The sequence below is a fragment of the Patella vulgata genome, chromosome 4, assembly GCF_932274485.2.
Source record: "Patella vulgata chromosome 4, xgPatVulg1.2, whole genome shotgun sequence".
NCBI classification, from domain to species: Eukaryota; Metazoa; Mollusca; class Gastropoda; family Patellidae; genus Patella; species Patella vulgata.
In genome coordinates, this window is record NC_065882.2 from 6,511,028 (window position 1) to 6,531,881 (window position 20,854).

Consider the following 20,854-nt stretch of genomic DNA (forward strand, 5'->3'; position numbering starts at 1 on the left):
TCTTACCTGTGATACTGATAAGGTAATATATATTCTTACCTGTGATACTGATATATATTCTTACCTGTGATACTGATATATATTCTTACCTGTGATACTGATAAGGTAATATATATTCTTACCTGTGATACTGATAAGGTAATATATATTCTTACCTGTGATACTGATAAGGTATTATATATTCTTACCTGTGATACTGATAATGCTGCTGCTTGTGCCGCAATATTTGTTCCTTTCTTAACATTTCTAAATCCAACACTTCCCTGAAAATACATTAAATACTGATTGACATTTTCTGAAAAAACCTGCAGCAATATTTGCATCATAATTTATTATTAAAATAATATGTAATTTGGGGTGGGACGATTTACCTAATACAATACTACCCAATACCACCCCAATATCACCACATACTACCCAATACTACAACATAATGATGGCCTATACTACATGAAGATCTGACCAGTTACAGTGGGAGGTCATGTCAGAGGTCATACGAGGGGCTTTTGACCGTATGACGTCAGACATTTGATTAACCAATCAGCATTGATGTTTCTAGTGGGTTACCCACAGTTCCGTGCAACACACGCTAGAATCTCTCAATAACAGACCGTTTCATTGGCTAATCCCTCACATTATCCAGAACGCAGGTTATACAACAACTCTTCCAGATAGTGAAGTAAAGATTAGTAAAACGATTTTGAACTATGAAAAACGAAACGAAATAGGATCCGTGTTTTAAACAGACCGATTGCAGGACCGGATTTTGGGCTGCAACCCTTTAACAACCAGTACATCTGGTATTGGAGTGGTATTGGGTAGTACTGGGTAAATCATCAACTGGTACATGGTGAAATAGGTTGTAAAAGCAACACTTACCCCTGAATCTATTGCTATAACTTTTCCTAGAATGAAAACAAGTGTGTTGATATAAATAACACCTCAATCACAAAATAATTAGATGACACATTTGAGAGAGAGAGAAAGAGAGAGAGAGGGGAGAGAGAGAGAAAAAGAGAGAGAGATTCCTCTTATTTAGAGATTCATCTTGTACAATATTGTGGTTTACAATGGATTAACAATCCCTCCAATAATGTTTGGCCACTTTAAATTACATATGGATGTAATTTCATTGAGAGAGAAAGAGAGAGAGAGAGAACTGGGGTTTAACCTCCACTCAACACAAACCAGGTCAAAAGGAACTAACATATGGTTCAATTTCATTTCAAAAATTTGCTTGCGCGTAGGGGTCTTTAGCAGTGGGAGGAAACCTGAGGGCCCAGAGAAAACCCCGGCGGCTGGACAGGTGACCCTACTCCTTGCCACGCCACTTGACTCAATGACAATGCACACGCCTTAGTGGAAATTCTCATCATTCACCTTTTTTAACATAATTTACCTATATTTTATATCATTTTCCTCTATTTTGTATAATTTACCTTTAACGCCAGTTGACTCAATGACACACCTTATTTTATATAATTTACCTGTATTCTGTATAATTTACCTTTAACTTCTGTGACTGATATGATGGTATTATTACTGGTAGATTTTATATGTACTATTGGTAGATCTAAATAGCGTTTACCATTTATAGTCAATGAAGATACATGCTTATCAGGATACATTCCCAGGCTGAAAACAACACCACAGAATAATAAACTAACAAACCAACCTTCAATCCCTAAATAAATAGATATTAAACATACATTATGCAAGAGCTAAATCTGCCTATTGCAGGTCTTTCTTTAGGCCTGAAATGTTATCTAAATCAATAATTAGACATTAATTAACTTATCCAGGCCATAATCAACTCGATATGGCATCGGATTTCTCCGATATTAAATAGATTACAACAGTTCAGCCATATTCTGATTAAAGCTAAAAATGGAGGAGCGAGACGTAGCTTCGAACAACCAGTACAGTGGCTGAAATTATTGCACACGTCTTGTGAAATCTTCCACGGCTAATATCTTTGTTCGCAATAGAGTAATTGTAATGACATTTTCAAATTATTCATTTTACATTATCTATTTTGTAACTATTATATTCCAACCGAATAACTAGACAACTGTCCTTGTCAGGCCCTCCATCCTACATCACTGACAAGGGGGAACCAGGCCGGAAAATCTGGATGAACTTTCTCGGCCAATGCTGGGATCGAACACTTGACCTCCACGCTAGCAAGCCAGCGCTTTACCCTCTTAGCCACTGTGACTGCCCCCCGCGACGGAACAACAAACATTCTCACTCGAGCCTGAAGGGTTTTTTTTTTTCAAACTTACTTCATATTGTACTTTAATTCATTTCTGAATTCTTCTTGAGAATCATCCTCACCTTCCGCCTCGGATGTGTTTTTGTCAAAGCTGTCTGTATTAAGAGCTCTCTTCAAATTGTAAGATTGATGCAATAACTTTTTAGGATAAGCAACAACTGTAACAAAAACAATACATTTAATAGGAAGTGTAGGAGGAATACACAACACACAAAATCAAACGGAAAAGGAAAAAAGAGAGAGAGAGAGAGAGAGAGATGGGGTTTAACGTCCACTCGACACAAGTTTTGTCATTTCTGGACTAAATTATGGTTCAATTTTATTTCATTAATTTGCTTACGCGTAGGGGTCCTAAGCAGTGGGAGGAAACCGGAGAACCCGGAGAAAACACACGAAACTGGACAGACGACCCTACTCCTTGTCACGTACATGTACAACCGGGGATTCGAAACCACGCCAGTTGACTCAATGACAGGCCTTATGATACAGCCCGCACATGCTAACCATTCGGCTATCCCTCTGAAGTAAGAAGACAAACAGTTACAGACAGGAGCTTTCATTACTTTCAAATAAGAAATCAGATCAGAGTAAATGTCGGACAGAAACGGACACATTAGTTATTTTATATTTCTGAAAACCTGAGGTTCACAGGCTACAAGCAGATGTTTATCATCTTAACTTAGATTTTTTTCTTTTCAGACTCCAGTCTCCTATCAGATAAGCGAAAAACCAAGTTTGAAGAATGGGTGGTCTTCATCCTCAATCAGTCAATGACCTCATCCTTCATCGATATCTGTACTAGCTCTGGGCTGCATTTCCTCACCTTGTCGTGCGGGATTCGTCAGAGTAGCATACTGTACACTGGCTTTCAGTAATATTGATCGCAACATTGTGAAAAATCTGTAGCAAAGTCAAATTTTAAGATAATTTTTATGAAAACATAACGTTAAGTGCAAAATATCACGTTAGTTTTCTTATCATCCAGACGTCCCTCAACAAGAGTTACCGTTCCCTTTGTTTTAAATCCGGTAGGGTAATATTCGGGCGTTTTTTTTACTGTTGTGACGACTGCCTAGAGAAATATATTTTTCTCTCGGAATATTCAAAGCCGTTGACAACACAGTGCAAAGTTATCATCTTGTAGAAAATTTCTAGAAGACAAATATCATAAATTTTCCAATTATTCATTCATCCTTCTGCTGATCGAGCCGGGATGATATTTAGGCCTACTTAGCCTACAGCTGATCCCCGATCCTTTCGCTTGATTTGATATTTATTGTTTACTTATTTATTTATTGCTTGCAGTGTCTGTTTATGCTAGGTTCCCGTCGTGCTATGCGTTTACGATAGGATTGTCCCTATTGAGTCCCTGTATCAGGCCCGTAACTAAGGGGTGGGGGTGGGTGGGGGTGGGTGGGGTGTCAGTTTATCCCCCCCTCCCCCCGTGAAAAAATTGTTGACTATAAAAAAAATAGATATACATTGTCCGTAAATTTTACAGCGCACCCATGACAACAATATATGGTAAGACCTATTAGGATCGCCACGATTACTCCACGATTTTAATCGTAGTGTGAATCATGATAGTGGGAACCTCGCATTAGTTTCTGCTGTATTTTCCAAGTCCCCATTTCTACAATTTATAAGGTTATGACTTCGATTTAAATGGACACCTTTGACACAAAATATATAATGGAAATGTTTTCAGCGGATCGGATCGGCGGTGGGTCAGTAGTGAGTAGATCACTCTCTCATTAAAGCGATAATTTCATATTTTCTAAGAAGGTCAAAACATAATTATTTCTATGTCTTTTGCTCAACAGGTTGTCAACTCACTATTATACGATCATAGGCATTATTTCCCAGACTTAAAATTCATTGACACCGGAAATAATAACACATTTACCTCCCTTGTTTTCCTATTCCCCAAATGGAATAGCTATCTTCAAACGTTTGAATTTGAAGTTGAAAATGATATTTTTGCCAATTTCTAAACAGGCAATAGTGAATTATAGGATTATTCTTTAACAAGATAGGACTGTTTATAGATACCATCTATTTTAAGGCTTTATTTTAATACATTTTGAAAATATAACCTAAAAATATGAAATTGCAACTTTAACCAGCAAGTCTCGTGTTCGATCCCGGTGTTGGTCGAGTTAAAATGTTTAGGGGTCTTCCAGGCTAGTTAGTTTCACATTGTCAGTGTAATAAGACAAAACGTTTAGTAATTCAACTTGGACTAGAAAAACCGAGGTTCCGCCGTTTACGTTTTGATGTGCACGTTAAGGATCCCCTGACGGTAGGAATTCGATGAAGAGTAGGCGGAAACGCCTCCATTGAGCTGGTAGATGTAGCAACAACAGGACGTTAAACTCCGTGAGCAGTAAGAGGGAGAGAGAGAGAGATATGGTTTTACGTCCACTCGACACAAGCTAGGGCATTTCGGGACTAACACATGATTCAATTTTTTTTCAATAATTCGCTTGCGCGTAGAAGTAAGAGCAGTAAGAAGATCATATTGTAAGCCATGTTGCATTTCCATTAATTGTATGTCTGGGGGAGGGGGGTCACGAAGGCCGCCTTTATGACTTTTTCGATATTAATCATGAATAAGTAATGACAGTTTATAAAGAAATCTACGCCTTGACATGCCTGTAAGTGTTCCCATGTCAACCAATATTCCAGCTTTAAAGAATGAGATGCCAATAAACGATATGTACAGGCACGAAGCTAGTCGAATATTTAATGCTTTTGTAGGTAATGGCAGCATGTACACACCCACCCACCCACCCCACCCGACAAACGCGTCCCATTTTGTGTTTAGCACACATGTTAACCCAAATGAATCCACGTGGTCCCCCCTTATCAGTGATGCAGGACGGGGGGCCTGACAAGGACAGTGTCTAGTAGTTCGGATGGGACGTAAAACCGAGGTCCCGTGTATACATATTGGCGTGCACGTAAAAGATCCCTTGACAGTTGGAATTCGATATAAGAGTAGGCCGTAGTGCCGCTGTCCGGGCAAAATTTCCCTCATAGCACACTGTATAGCGCATGCCTGTCTTCATTAGCCTCGTCCGAAGCAGAACAGTAGGACGTTAAACCACATTTCATTTTATTCCATTTGTCACGTTGAATCCATCCCTATGCTGCCGATCAGCTTCATATAAACAAATAAACACCACACAAGTTACACACCTACGTCAAATGGTTCTGAAGCAGAAATCGGAAATTTGAACAACAAACAGGCGGACAGACGGACAGGGTGTATGACATAAGCCCTTTTGGACCGACGCCACGATTAACTAAAAACAAACATTTTTATTTCATTGTAAATATGAACAATAATTTATAACAATATCAAATACACCATAAAATGTAAATTTCACATAGGCACTTTTATTTATATAATTAACAATTAACGAAGGATAACAGCATCACACACAAATAAACAAATAGAAACCCACTTTTACTTCAGTAATTCGCTTGCGTGTACTAGTCTTTAGCAATAGGAGGAAAACTAGAGTACCTGCAGAAAACCCACAAGGTCTGACAGGCGATCCTACACCTTGTCAATCGTACAAGTCTGGAAATTGCAACCACGTCACTTGACTCAATGGCAGACCTTATGATCTAAATCGCACACATTAGACCACATGACTACCCAAGTCCCCAGAAACCACACCCAGGTGAAGTTGGAAATAGGTGACGGTGGAAATAGGTGAAGTTGGAAATAGGTGAAGTTGGAAATGGGTGAAGGTGGAAAGTTGGAAATAGGTGAAGTTGGAAATAGGTGGTGGAAATAGGTGAAGATGGAAATAGGAGAAGTTGGAAATAGGTGAAGGTGGAAATAGGTGAAGATGGAAATGGGTGAAGTTGGATATGTGTGAAGGTGGAAATAGGTGAAGTTGGAAATAGGTGAAGTTGGATATAGGTGAATGGTAAAATTATGTCATGTAGAAAAATGGTAAAATTATGTAAAATTATGTCATATAGAAAAAATATGAATGGTAAAATTATGTTATATAGAAAACTGGAAGTATCCACCATAAAACATTATACAATATCCATTTTCTGACAATCTTTGCTACTCTTGTTAGTCTTGTTTTCCCAGCAGCCAAAATGTGGTTTGTTTTCCCTTTCCCTGCAAATAAATATGATAAAGAATAATGTTCGGACAATATCTAAGTTTCAAATTGAGAAAACAAAATCAAAATATCAACGGTTAATAATTAATAATTTCCCGCATATACGTATAGTCGTTCGGATGGGGCGTAAAACGTTTGAGCCCATGTACAATGAAGCTGGACACATGGTATTCCAGGGGGTTGGATGGCTGAATGGTTAGCGCATGCGCGTTGTATCATAATGTCCCTATGTCATTGGGTCAACTGGTGTGGTTTCGAATTCCCTGTTGTACGTGACAAGGAGTAGGGTCGCCTGTCCAACTTGGTGGGTTTTCTCCGGTTCCTTTGGTTTACCACCATTGCTAAAGACCCCCTACCTGCAAGCAAATTATTTCATTAAATTGAACCAAATGTTAGTCCCGAAATGACCAATGACCTAGTTGTGTCGAAGGCATGTTAAACACACACAACACATTCTCTCTCTCTCTCTCTCTCTCTGGTATTCCATGAACAGCAGCCAAACTGGCTGTCATAGTGCACTGCATGATGTTTGGATTAACGAAATGAAATGGGGTTTAACGTCCTACCATAAAATGAAATGGAAGGACATGGGGTTTAACATCCTACTGTTCTGCTCCGCTTGGGCATACGTCATACAGGGTGCCGACAGCGGCTCCACTCCCTACTCTTATATCGAATTCCAACTGCCAAGGAATCTTTTAAGTGCACGCAATGTATACACAGGACCTTTGTTGTTCGTCCCATCCAACGACTAGAGAGCTATCCTTGTCAGGCCCCCCATCGTGCATTACTGACAAGGAGAAACCACGCAGTTGGAATTCGATAAAAGAGTTGGTCGTAGCGCCGCTGTCCTCGCAAAATTTAACTTATAACACACTGGCGTATGCCCGTCTTCATTAGCCCAGTCGGAGCAGACGAGTATGCGTTAAACCCAATTACACTTTATTTTTGTTTTTGTTTTATTTTACAAAATGCAGAACATTACCTTTACATCTAGCTCTCCACGTTCACATAAACAATACCGTTCAGTTGTTTGTAATCCTTGCGCTGTAGTAGAACTGATGTGGATTCGGCAAGCTGTTAACAAATGTACAAATTATACAAACTTTCCAATCTGATTAAAGGCTCAATACCACTCTTGTTGTAACTGAATAATATGTCCCAATCTTTATTCTGGTCAACAAATTGTACTATTTTAGAATATTTCAATTAATTGATGATACAAATTTTATCTTAACACACCTTATTTAAAAATTTTGAAAAATTCAACATAATGATTTGAAACGTCTAACGTAAACTTTTTCAAATGAAACTTCGATTTAAAAATATTTTCGAACCCTCTGGACAAGTAAAATAGGATGTAATGGATAATTTACACAACAGGTAGGACACTTAAACATCTAGTACTTAGATAGAGATATTATTTATTTTCTGGAGCTTTCAAGCCAGCAAGAGTGTTATTGTCCCTTTAAAATACAGATCTATATTTCGTTTCGTTTTTTTCTACTTTCGATGGCCTACACTACATGAAGATCTGACCGGTTGTTAGCTATAGGTCGCGTTAGAGGCCATACGATAGGCTTTGGACCCTATGACGTCAGACACTTGATTAACCAATCAGCATTGATGTTACTAGTGGATTACCCACAGTTCCGTGCAAAACACGCCTAAAGCTCGCCGTAACAGACCGTTTCATTGGCTAATTCCTCACACCATTCAGTCAATGAAAACAACTTTTCCAGATCCTAGTGTAGTAACGACAAGTAAAACGAAATTTTGAACTATAAAAAGGAAACGAAATAGGGTCTGTGTTTTAATCAGATTGCAAACTTCCTATAGTAATTCATTACACAAACGAAAAGGAGAGAGAGAGAGAGAGAGAGAGAGAGGGGGGGTAAACCCCACAGAGGCTCAAGGCATGAACAGATTTTGATGCCCCCATATATTTGTAACTCAAAATATAAACCACAAAGCTTCATAACATTTTTTCAAAGCCCAGATTTCAGACTGTCAAAGCGCGGAGTTTTAATGCAGAGGCACGTTAAAATAGGCCCTGGCTGAAATTAGGAGTATAAGACAGGGCCGTAACTAGCTCAGAGTAACGAGGGGGAGTGGGAAGTGTTCTCGCGGGGTGCTGTAAAATTGACGGACAATGTATATCTATTGTTTTTAAAGTCGATAATTTTTTTTATAGGGGCCTAGTATAAGATCAGCTCGAGCCAAGGAGTGGCATAGACATAATGGCGTTGTACTTCAACTTCCGGTTCAGATTTAGAATTTTTCTAGTACAGGATAAATAAATAAATGAATAACTGACCTTGACCATACGTTTCCATACGGCTAGCCATGTTTACAGTATCTCCAAATAAACAATATCTAGGCATAATCAGGCCCACAACACCTAAAACATATTACAAATAAACAATATATAGGCATGGTCATTGTTCAAACCCACAATCTTTAAAATAAAGATGGGATAAGGGTCCAAGGCATGGTCTTAACTAGCTCAGAGCAACGAGGGGGACGGGAAGTGTTCTCAGGGGTGCTGTAAAATTGACAGACAATGTATATCTATTGTTTTTATGGTCGACAATTTTTTCACGGGGGGGGGGGGATTTTCTAGTTTGTGTACAAATTTAGCCAGTTACAAACTTCACCATTCATCTAAATCGATGTAAATTCAAGACTAAAAGGGTTCCCCAGGGCAAAAAGAAGTCACGTGACAACATTAACGTTTAAGCCTCTACCACTCCCGAGCCTACTGTACTCACAGGGTCCGTCTCAGTGGTTAGATCTAAATATTAAGGCCACCTGCAGATTTCCTCAAGGTATACAGGTTAACCCAAGAACTATCCCTAAGCCTTATCCTAACCCTAACCCAAGATCCTCGGCAACAATCACTTCCTTAACCCTGTTTATATCTCGTGATTTTGCGGACATCTGCAGGTGACCTTAATATTTAGATCTGACCCTTCTCAGCCCACCCCAGGTCAAGGAGACTTATCGCCATTTTTCAATTTTGAAAAAAAGAAAAGAAAGCAATTTGGCACGAGTTAGAAAGTTTCCTGTTAGGTTCTGGTATATGTGCCCTTTATGTGACACTCCTTCAATTTGCTCCTGCGGTCTATATTAGAGGGCAAGGACAATAAGCAATTGTACGGGTTACCAGGGACACCAGTCTGCATCCGTGAGTCTTAATAGGGAAACCAAATTACAGCTGTACGGGTTACCCGGGGGAACCAACCTGCAGCTGTACAGGTTACCAGGGAAACCAACCTGCAGCTGTATGTTACATCAGGGAAACCAGCCTGCAGCAGTATGTGTATGTATGATTTTTCGCGTGCGCACTCTCAATTTTTTGAGGGGATTCCGCGTGAAAATTAGAGCTCTCAGGGGGGGGCCCGCTTATACGGGTGGACTTATTGTTTAATGGGGGCCTGGGAGGACACCGTCCCCCTACCCTCCCTGCCAGCACGCCCCTGGTTTGTTACACCAAGGAAACCAACCTGCAGCTGTATGTGATACCAGGGAAACCAAATTGCAGCTGTACGGGTTACCCGGGGAGCCAACCTGCAACTGTACGGGTTACCAGGGGAACCAATCTGCAGCTGTACGTGTTACCAGGGGAACAAACCTAGACTTGTACGTGTTACTATGGAAACCAACCTGCAGCACACGGTCCAGTGTGTAAACCAATACGTATAGCACACTGTTCTTCCGGTAAATGAGCAATTTTAAAACTTTTAATCTCTTGTAAGATCTCTAGTGACATATCGGCAATTTCCGTAATGTGTCGGTCTCCGTTTCTTTCCGGCAATCCACTGACCACCATGTATGCATCGCCTATAGTTTCAACTTTATACACATCATATCTACAATAAACATGGAATAGGATCAGTCCCATGCAGAGTTGTCTTCCCTTGTAGTTCACAATCGAATGATGGATAGCGAGAATCAGGATTGGTTATGTCACCCCAAACCTGGAATAGGATCAGTGCCAAGCAGAGTTGTCTTCCTTTGTAGTTTACAATCGAACGATGGATAGTGAGAATCAGGATTGGCTATGTCACCCCAAACATGCTCCCCAACTTAAAGTCCCGAACACGGGGCCCCCTACTTAAATTCCCAAACACGCACCCGGAGCCGCCAAATTAAGTCCCGAACAAGCCCCCGGGGACCCAAACTTAAAGTCCCGAACACACCCCGAGACCCCAACTTAAAGTCCCAAACACGCACCCGGGGCTCTTGAGAGGTAAAAATTGTGCTGGGGTGAGACCTTTTTTGCCCCCCCCCCCTTCCAACACTAGTCATATCTAGATGATTCACTAGCAGGTTGTGATAAAGCTCCCCAACTTAAAGTCCCGAACACGGGGCCCCCTACTTAAATTCCCAAACACGCACCCGGAGCCGCCAAATTAAGTCCCGAACAAGCCCCCGGGGACCCAAACTTAAAGTCCCGAACACACCCCGAGACCCCAACTTAAAGTCCCAAACACGCACCCGGAACTCTTGAGAGGTAAAAATTGTGCTGGGGTGAGACCTTTTTTGCCCCCCCCCCCCTTCCAACACTAGTCATATCTAGATGATTCACTAGCAGGTTGTGATAAAGCAAAATCTTTCGTACATACTTATATAAGCTTCAAAAATTTATGCATAATTGCCCACTTCAATTTTGAAATTTGATATTCATGGGCCTCATAGACTCTTATGGGCCCTGGGGCGGCGCACTAGCTGCACCCCCCTCTTTCAAGGCATGCACGCCCTGCGACCTGGACAGAAGAAATATGGAAGCGAGAGGAGATATGGGGTTTAACGTCCACTCGGCACAAAATAGGTCACTTCGGGACTAACACATGGTTCAATTTTATTTCAATAATTCGCTTGCCCGTAGGGGTCTTTAGCAGTGGGAGGAAACCGGAGGACCCGGAGAAAACCCACGAGGTGGGACAGGCGACCCTATTCCTTGTCACGTACAACCGGGGAATCGAAACCAAGCCAGTTGACTCAAATGACAGGCCGTATGATACAGCGCGCACATGCTAACCATTCGGCCATCTAACCCGCCAAATATGGAAGCACCAACCTGGAGATGATATTATCAAAGATTGTATACAGATCGTTTAATAGATCCACTATTTGAATGGCTGTACTGATGGTAGCTATGGCTGTAAAACCAACTATATCAGAGAAATAGATAGATACAGATTCAAACATCTCCGGTACCACAAGCTCATTCCTCCTTAATTTATCCGCGATTATTCTGAAATATTAAAAAAAAAAAAATTAACTTTATTTCTGATTGGTTTCCTGATTTTCCGGTACCACAAACTCATTCCTCCTCAATTTCTCCGCGATTATTCTGAAATATTAAAAAAATAATAAAATCAACTTTATTTCTGATTGGTTTCCTGATTTTCTGTTTCTTCTCTAGCTTCTGATTTTACAGCATCCTCGGGCAATTCCTCACCCCAAACTGGACGTTACGTGTGTTCGGTTAGGTAGAAGATCGAAGACTGGTCGTAGAGACTACTGCTACTCAGGCGCGGATCCATAGGGGGGGGGGTGCGGGGTTCCCCCCCCTCCCACCCCCCGCTTAGCTACATATATGTTTTATAAAACAACCTTTTTTATGAGAAACGTGTCATGATTCTGCTTTATCCATTATCGTCAGATGGTGCAACAGGATGGGCACTCAAAGCGCGAGATAATGATATAGACATATGTGATATCACAATTAATGCTTTGCATCAATAAAATTGAATCACAATGTCATCGTATTAATTCATAATAAAAAATGACGTCAAACAAGATGTTGGATTTCTCTGTTTAAAAATATCAATGTGTATGTATATACGCAAAAATGACGATAGAGACCATGTATTTCTCAAAACATTTCAAGCCGAGGGGGGAGGGGGATACATTTTCTCAGGAACCTGGCAAACCCCCTCCTGCAAAAATTTCTGGATCCGCCCCCGGTACTGCACATATAAAATTTTCACCCGGTTTCTCGCGGCTGGTCTGCGAGCTACAAAATTTACGAACCGTGCGTGTAAAAACGTGTGAGCTGGGCTTCATTTGGCAAGCTTGCGTCCCATTTCTTGGATGAAAAAAATAAAACAAAAAATCTAGCTTTCAGTTAAAAGTTTTACATGTTGATATATCAACAAAAAAATACAACAACAACATTGTATAATAAACACAAAAACATATGCGGAAGTGAATTAATACTCTTTTAAAGATACCTCAGTTAAGAGTTGACCATTCTTGCTATAATAATTCAAAAATAGATGATAAAAAAAAAGGAAATATTGAAAATTTCAGTCAAATTACTTTATTCTCAACGGAGTTGTCACTGTTGGAAGTTTGGACTAGAAATAGGCATCAACTGTGTCCACACCGTCTACGACAATTGCTGATCGTTTGATTGACAGACGACAACTCCACCCACATATTCTCGATTATCAAGTAACATTCTCAATGGCTACATTACCCTCGCTTGGCAGACCTTTCATCGGCAGTCTCCGGTAGTGACGTCAGTGACTAACGGTAAACGTCAACTTGGTTAGTCTTTTATTGATTAAATTTTAATGGACGACTGTTTAAATCCAAGTTGTATCCAAGTCATCCGATGGTCTACCGAGTTGATTTTGAGCTTGTCGTGTAAATAAAGGTCTAATTAATAATTTCTATAACATCTGAAGCCAAAATAAAGACTTGAAATAGGCAGATTTAGCTCTTGCATAATGTATGTTTAATTAAAGCGACGTTTCTCGTTGACGGTTATCTGAAGGTTATCATCATTTGCTTGATAAAGTTAAGCGAAACCTCAGCCAAACGTCTCTTTAATTAAAATAGTAATCGTGTCCCATATCATGTTTTTATATTTATACAAGTGTCAATCGCTAAATGTCGCTCAAATAAAATCAAGATGGGGTTTAACGTCCACACGACACAAACTAGGTCATTTCGGGACTAACATATGGTTTAATTTTATTTCAATAATTCGCTTGCGCGTAGGGGTCTTTAGCAGTGGGAGGAAACCGGAGGACCCGGAGAAAACCTACGAGGTTGGACAGGCGACCCTACTCCTTGTCATGTACAACCGGGGATTCGAAACCACGCCAGTCGACTCAATGACAGACTGTATGATACAGCGCGCGCACGCTAACCATTCAGCCATCCAACCCCCCCCCCCCCCTAAAATCAAAGAAAACATTATAGATATTGACTTACGTAGGTAACATTCTTTTAAGTAACATGTCTGATTTCCGTCTTTCTTGTATTAATTCGCTCGTTCTCTGGTCTACTATCTCTTCTAGGTTATTAGCATAACGTTCCAATAATACTATCATATTATCAACTATGTTGGCTTTCCTGGAAATTATAAATAAGCATATTCCTGAAGCAATGGCCCGAGAAATCCTTCTCTGGCCATTGCTGGATTAGCTTCTGATACTTGAGCTTTTGAGGAAGTGTGTCTATTCTCCCCGTTCAATCAAATCTATCCCCAATCACAGCAATCTGGTTAAAACACACATCCTATTTCGTTTCGTTTTTATATTTCAAAATTTCGTGTTACTTGTCTTTACTACACTTGGATCTGGAAGAGTTGTTATTTAACTCGTGTTCTGAATGGTGTCAGGGATAAGCCAATGAAACGGTCTGTTACGGCGAGCTTTAGGCGTGTTTTTTCACGGAACTGTGGGTAATCCACTAGTAACATCAATGCTGATTGGTTAATCAAATGTCTGACGTCAAAAGGGTCATAAGTGGGTCTTTTGACCCCTGACGTGACCTATCGCTATAACTTGTCAGATCTTCATGTAGTGTAGGCCATCGAAAGTATCAAAAAACGAAACGAAATATAGATCTGTATTCTAATCAGCTTGCAAGCACAGCAACATGACAGCCCTTCGTTTAATCAGGGGTCTTCCCTAAAACTTTGTACAGTGATTTAAGGTATTAAAAACGGTGAGAGAGAGAGAGAGAGAGAGAGAAGGGGTTTAACGTCCACTCGACACAAACTAGGTCATTTCGGGACTAACATATGGTTTAATTTTATTTCAATAATTCGCTTGCACGTAGGGGTCTTTAGCAGTGGGAGGAAACCGGAGGACCCGGAGAAAACCCACGAGGTTGGACAGGCGACCCTACTCCTTGCCACGTACAACCGGGGATTCGAAACCACGCCAGTTGACTCAATGACAGACTTTATGATACAGCGCGCGCACGCTAACCATTCAGCCATCCAGCCCCCCATTAAAAACGGTGAAAGTATTGTTCGTCTCAAAACAGTTTTGTTTAGCCTACATTATATCCGTGTTGATGTTAGCCTCGTTTGTCACACAATTAGTTTTTCTGCAATATTCTGCTATGCACTGGTTAATTGGGCATAATAAAATCGTGAGTCATGACGTAACGTTATGTAAACATATTAGGTCCAATTTGGAGCTGTTTGGTATTTGTTACACAGCTAGCTATTGGTTGTTAATCGGACTATTGACCAGTCATAATTTAGAACAAGAATTTGCTTTGTTTACAGCAGTGAGTAGTGGGATTAGCTCTAATCAAACGAAACACTGCGAGGAGTATGTAAATAAGCTGCTAAAGCAGTGATTCTCAATCAGTGTGCCGCGAGATCTTCCTGGGTGTGAGGCGAAATTTTGACGGGCACACTAAGAAAATTTCTCACTAAAGAAGTCAGGTATTTGACTGATGAAATTCGAAACACTGCAATAAAATAAGTTCAAATATATTTCATATATATTTAGCCAGGTGTGTCGCTATTTTTGTCGTGTGTTCCAAGTTGTGCCGTTAGCAAAAAAAAAAAGGTTGAGAACCACTGTGCTAAAGCCATTGGTCGTCATCTGGGGAATATTCCCTCGCAAACCCGGGTTTGGGTGACCTAATACTTAAACGCGTGTGCGTTAGATCAAGATGTCTGTCATTGGGCTAAATGATGCGGTTGGTTTCGATTGCTCGCTTGTGTGGCCTCCCACTGCTAAAGACACCCCATGTGCGTGCATCTCTCTCTCTCTCTCTCTCTCTCTCTCTCTCTCTCTCTCTCTCTCGTCAACACAATATATAAAATGTGTTCTGTGTCAACGTGTATAAAGCACACAATCAACTCTCTAGACCATCGGATGGCTACGATTTAAGACCAGATTTATTAAGGCCAGCTCAATTTTGGTCAAGGTCGCTAAGATGTAAATAAGGTTAGGACACGTGATTGTTGGCCAGATTTTAGGTTAGAGTTAAGGTAAGCATTAGATCTAGGGCTAGGGTAAGGGTTGGGATTAGCGCTAGCCCTGTTTACATCTGGTGACCTTTGACCAAACTTGAAGTCTCGATTATCCAACAGCAAATCGGATCTAATCCAATAAACATCACAGGCTAGCGATGACATCGAGAGTTGATCATCGTTTGGATAAGTTAATTAATGTCTAATGAATAGTTTATATAACATTTCAGGCCTAAAGAAAGACCTGAAATAGGCAGATTTAGCTCTTGCATAATGTATGTTTATAATCAAATTATGTTTATGTATATACAAACCTTCCGTTGTTGAAACGAATTATAGTCTTTTTAATATCGCCCACTTCCGGTCTATTGTCGGATTCCTCGGCCCAGCATGATTCCATTAATGCTATGATATGTACCGGTATACCAGTATTATCGTCTGGATCTTTCAAACTCGTATTTGGTCGAAGTGGTGGACAGCTTCCATTCTTTACTATCTCAATAATGTCTGAAAGACAAATGAAATGAAATGGGGTATAACTGAACTGTCTGTGGCCTCCCGGGCTTAATAAAGGAATGCATGGAATGAAATGGGGTTTAACGTCCTACTGTTCTGCTCCGAATGGTTTAATGAAGACGGGCACATTTTTAAAGCCCTGTAATAGATTTTCAAAGAAATACCAATGCCCTGTTGTTGTCAGGTTAAGTTGGAGACCATCGCTACCGTTCATTTACCATTACTACCTTTTAATTACCATTGCTACCTTTTAAGTACCATTGCTACATATTAATTACCATTGCTACATTTTAATTACCATTGCTACATTTTAATTACAGTTACTACATTTTAATTACCATTGTCACCTTTTAATTACCATTGTCACCTTTTAATTACCATTACTACCTTTTAATTATTACCATTGCTACCTTTTAATTGCCATTGCTACCTTTTAATTACCATTGTCACCTTTTAATTACCATTACTACCTTTTAATTATTACCATTGTCACCTTTTAAGTACCATTGTCACCTTTTAATTGCCATTACTACCTTTTAATTGCCATTACTACCTTTTAATTACCATTGCTACCTTTTAGTTACCATTACTACCTTTTAATTACCATTACTACCTTTTAATTATTACCATTATTACCTTTTAATTACCATTATTACCTTTTAATTACCTTTTAATTACCATTATTACCTTTTAATTATTATCTTTTAATTACCATTACTACCTTTTAATTACCATTATTACCTTTTAATTACCATTATTACCTGTCTTTTAATTACCATTGCTAAGTTTAAAAGTGGCATCGGATACTTGTGTTTATCAGATCACACAATGGACATGTACGGGCGTACTATGCGATCAAGGAATCGGCCATCTTGAAATAGTAACGTCATATAAAAATCTGATGCGCAATTGGCCAAAGTATAAGCACAGAAAGGGTGTCGCCCCCCTCCCCCCAGATGAAGAAGTGGATGCGACCAGTAACGGGTACTAAAACCGCAAGCAAGCATTTCCAAACGTCTCAATATATTAATCTGAAACTTTCAGACATAGTAGACTGCTTCTACCTATTCTGTGTGTGATCGGCGTACAATTCGGAGACCCAGTGCCAACTGGAACCGCTGCTTTAAATTAAATGAATTTTTTTCATACCTTTAGGAGTATCAGAAGTAGTTTCATATGGTTGTATTCTTAGTACTAGTTCATATAATATAATACCAACGCTATAAACATCCGCTTTCCGAGATACATGCGATTCGTGACGTAACACTTCCGGCGCCGTCCAAAAATAATCTGAAAATTTAAATAGAGGAATATATAAAACTGTGTACATACCATTTAACAACGTTCGACCTTTTATTAAGACCAATATAGGGTCTGACTTATTGTGGCCTTAATGGGGACTGGCGTTTCTATTGAGCAACATGATAGAAGCAGATTGAGAAATTCAACAGACAGTGTTACCCTTTCAATTTTTACTGTACCATTTTGTCTTGAGAACATTATATACTGTACCATTTTGTCTTGAGAGCATTTTCTACTGTACCATTTTGTCTTGAGAGCATTTTCTACTGTACCAGTTTGTCTTAAAGGACAACATTGGTGCCAGTCATTATCATATATGTGATAGAACTGGTTAAACACATTCCAAATATATTTTTAGCACATAGATCATTGCTATGATAGATGCGTAATCAAGGTTTCAACAACAGGAAGTGACGAACACAAAAGGAGGCAGACCACCATTAAATTTCACCGTAGTTCTCTGTCTCTTTTCTCCCCTTTTGCATGCCCATTTTTGTTGATTTTTTGGTCTAGAATGGACGAAGAGGGTTTGAATTAACATTTTCTGCCAGGTTTTGGTAAATATTCATAATCTGAGGCGGAGGGATAACGGGATTATCAGGTTGGCTACGGTGATATGTACGACAACTAGTTACATGTTTTTAGTATGCTTCTACAAGTTTGTGTATCTCAAAATTTTGGTGGTCAACTTCATACAAATCTTAGTGCAAAGACATGACCATTTGTTCCTCTGTCTGTAGTGAAAAGCATTCAGCCCAACGAAAAGAGGCCAGAATTAACATTGAAGTCAATCGGGAAATTAATGGTGGTCTGCCTCCAAAAGGAAAACACGAGTTATCCTTCTATATAACTGACTGAAGTGACGAGTGATAACAGATACACGGGCGAATTTCTGCTCACTAACAGTTCCTTCGAAGACCAAAAGTTGTTATGTGAGACTGTGAAAGGATATCTGACAATTCAAAAAAGTAATTGAATGTCACTATAGATAACAGAACAGGGGCGGATCTAGGAATTTTGAAAAGGGGGGGGGGCGCCGCAAAATGAGGGCACTGACCGTGAAGACGGGGCACGCTGCTGAGAGGGGATTTTTTTTTTGGGGGGGGGGGTCCCCAAGAAAATTATCCGTCATTTCCTTGCATCTGTAGCCATTCCAAGAGCTATTTGGCTGATATTTTCGTCTAAGTAAACGTTCGGAAATCGTTGAAAAATAGCCTTAAAATCGAGGAAAAAAGCCAGTTGAACATGCGATTCGAAAATTGTCAAGGCGAGCGAGGCATTATGATGGGAAAAAAGACGAATCTATTCCCTAGCCACTTCACTATTTAAGCCTTGTAACTTGTACTTTGTACTGTCCACACATGAAACAATGCTACATCAAGTTGCACTCATGCGCGTCGGTGATGGCCATGAGTGTATACGCCGCCGATTCCACAAGATGTCTGTCTATAGCCACTCTACAGGATTAGGGCACCGTCAGCTGAACAACAAGAATTCGTTTGAAAGTGAAAGCATTAATTAGACCAGACTGGTGTGTTTGAATCGATGGTTTGAGTCATTTGGGATCCCTGCAACGGGTTGGGAACGGACATATTTCAGCAGTAAAAAAGGGCACTGTCGAAAATTAGGGGGGGCGCGCACCCCTCGCGCGCCCCCCCCTTAAATCCGCCTCTGCAGAACGCATGTAGTAGAGGCCATCGAAAGTATAAAAAAAAAAATATAGAGTAATCAGATTAGCACTTTGTCTTAAGAGCATTTTAATCTGTGTAATTTGGCCGCAAGAGGATTTTGTCCTACGACCGTTGTATACTGTGAAATGTTTAGGTATACTCACCTTTATGAAGTAGATGACCGCTAACAGAGTTCTTTTTTAAATGGTTATTTTTAGTCATACCAAAATCTGTTAATTTTAAAACCCAACGATTGTCAACTAGACAGTTACTACTCTTTAGATTACTGTGGACTCTGAGAGGAGAATGGTGGATATAATCTAGGCCCTGGTAAATAAACACACAGATTACTGTAGACTCTCTCACAGAGAGAGAGAGAGAGAGAGAGAGAGAGGGGGCACAGAGACACAGAGAGAGAAGATTAAACCCCTCAGAGGTCCTAAGCACCAACAGATTTTGGTGCCCCCATATACATAAGAGACAAATATTACCCTAATCACGGGTTGATATGTGAAATTTGGGTTATTTCATATATTGACCGAGGGTATTGGGGTAATATTTGTCTTATACACCGACATCAATGTTAAATCTAGCCTAATTGATTTCACGCTGCGACTGATATGACAAAATTAAGAAAACAAGTCTTAAGTTGCACGTGAGAGAGAGAGAGTTAGCGAGACGGCATTTTGCTAACCAAATTATTGAAATAAAATTAAACCATAAGTTGGTCCCGAAATGACCTAATCTGTGTCGAGTGGACGGTAACACCTCTCTCTCTCTCTCCTATCGTAACGCATCGCACGACAGTGTGAACCTAGCCTAACTGTATGTGGAGGCATTGTGTGAACCTAGCCTAACTGTATGTGGAGGCATTTACAATCAGATTCATTACTTTCACTTACATTAATAATATCGGTCATTAAACTGAGTTTAAATATCCAATCTAATTTGATATCATCATTCTCAATAACATCCTGTAAAATATAACATATCTCAATAACATCCTGTAATATATAACATATCTCAATAACATCCTGTAATATATAACATATATCAATAACATCCTGTAAAATATAACATATCTCAATAACATCCTGTAATATATAACATATCTCAATAACATCCTGTTAAAAATAACATATCTCAATAACACCCTGCAACACATCTCAATACCACCCTGTAAAATATAACATATCTCAATAACACCCTGTAACACATCTCAATACCACCCTGTAAAATATAACATATGTTAATAACACTCTCTAAAATATAACACAAAAAATATGAAATGTAATAGGGTTTATGATTCGAGTCTTCATCATCAACCATGATCATGAAGATGGCCATACTACATAGAGTGTGTTATCAGGGGAATTCGGCCCGGAAAATAGTGCTACGGCCTACTCTTATTCTTGTCGCCCACCTTCTCTTGACAGGCCTTCATCCCTGCACCACTAAGAAGGTGCAGTCAGACGGGAAAATCCTGAAAGTCTGCCGGCAAGAACCGGGATCGAATCCGTGACCTCTTGCTTAGTACACCAATTATATAACCTACCTGTAGATTATACTGTTTGAATTGCATTTAGTAATTAACACATTACCTGTAGACTACCTTTACTACAATATGTAGTTAAAAACAAGGTAAACTTCGTGTTAAAACACAGACCAATAAATTGGTTTATATTCTCGTGTTGCAAGT

The 20,854-nt window shown here is 39.8% G+C and overlaps 1 protein-coding gene and 1 long non-coding RNA gene across 2 annotated transcripts; both read right to left on the reverse strand.

Annotated features, from left to right (window-relative positions):
• Positions 1–1,502: 1,502 nt before the first annotated feature.
• LOC126817408 (uncharacterized) lies at positions 1,503–3,282 on the reverse strand. Its single transcript, XR_007678996.2, has 3 exons — positions 3,099–3,282; positions 2,286–2,433; positions 1,503–1,635 (listed from the first exon to the last, which is right to left on the reverse strand). It is a non-coding gene; the product is annotated as an uncharacterized LOC126817408 (long non-coding RNA).
• Positions 3,283–5,655: 2,373 nt separating this feature from the next.
• On the reverse strand, positions 5,656–20,852 carry LOC126818059 (atrial natriuretic peptide receptor 2). The gene is made up of 11 exons (XM_056100684.1): positions 20,757–20,852; positions 20,058–20,129; positions 19,320–19,482; positions 17,333–17,473; positions 15,982–16,174; positions 13,660–13,800; positions 11,510–11,686; positions 10,093–10,298; positions 8,744–8,827; positions 7,412–7,503; positions 5,656–6,422 (listed from the first exon to the last, which is right to left on the reverse strand). Exons 2-11 carry the CDS (start codon positions 20,073–20,075, stop codon positions 6,375–6,377), a joined length of 1,263 nt encoding a protein of 420 aa, XP_055956659.1. The 5' UTR covers positions 20,076–20,129; positions 20,757–20,852; the 3' UTR covers positions 5,656–6,374.
• Positions 20,853–20,854: the final 2 nt, after the last annotated feature.

Coding starts and splice junctions, on each gene's coding strand:
- LOC126818059 (XM_056100684.1), bottom strand. Junction 16,175..17,332: donor TACTTCTGATACTCCTAAAG/GTATGAAAAAAA, acceptor TTTGTCTTTCAG/ACATTATTGAGATAGTAAAG. Junction 11,687..13,659: donor CTTAAAAGAATGTTACCTAC/GTAAGTCAATAT, acceptor TTAATATTTCAG/AATAATCGCGGATAAATTAA.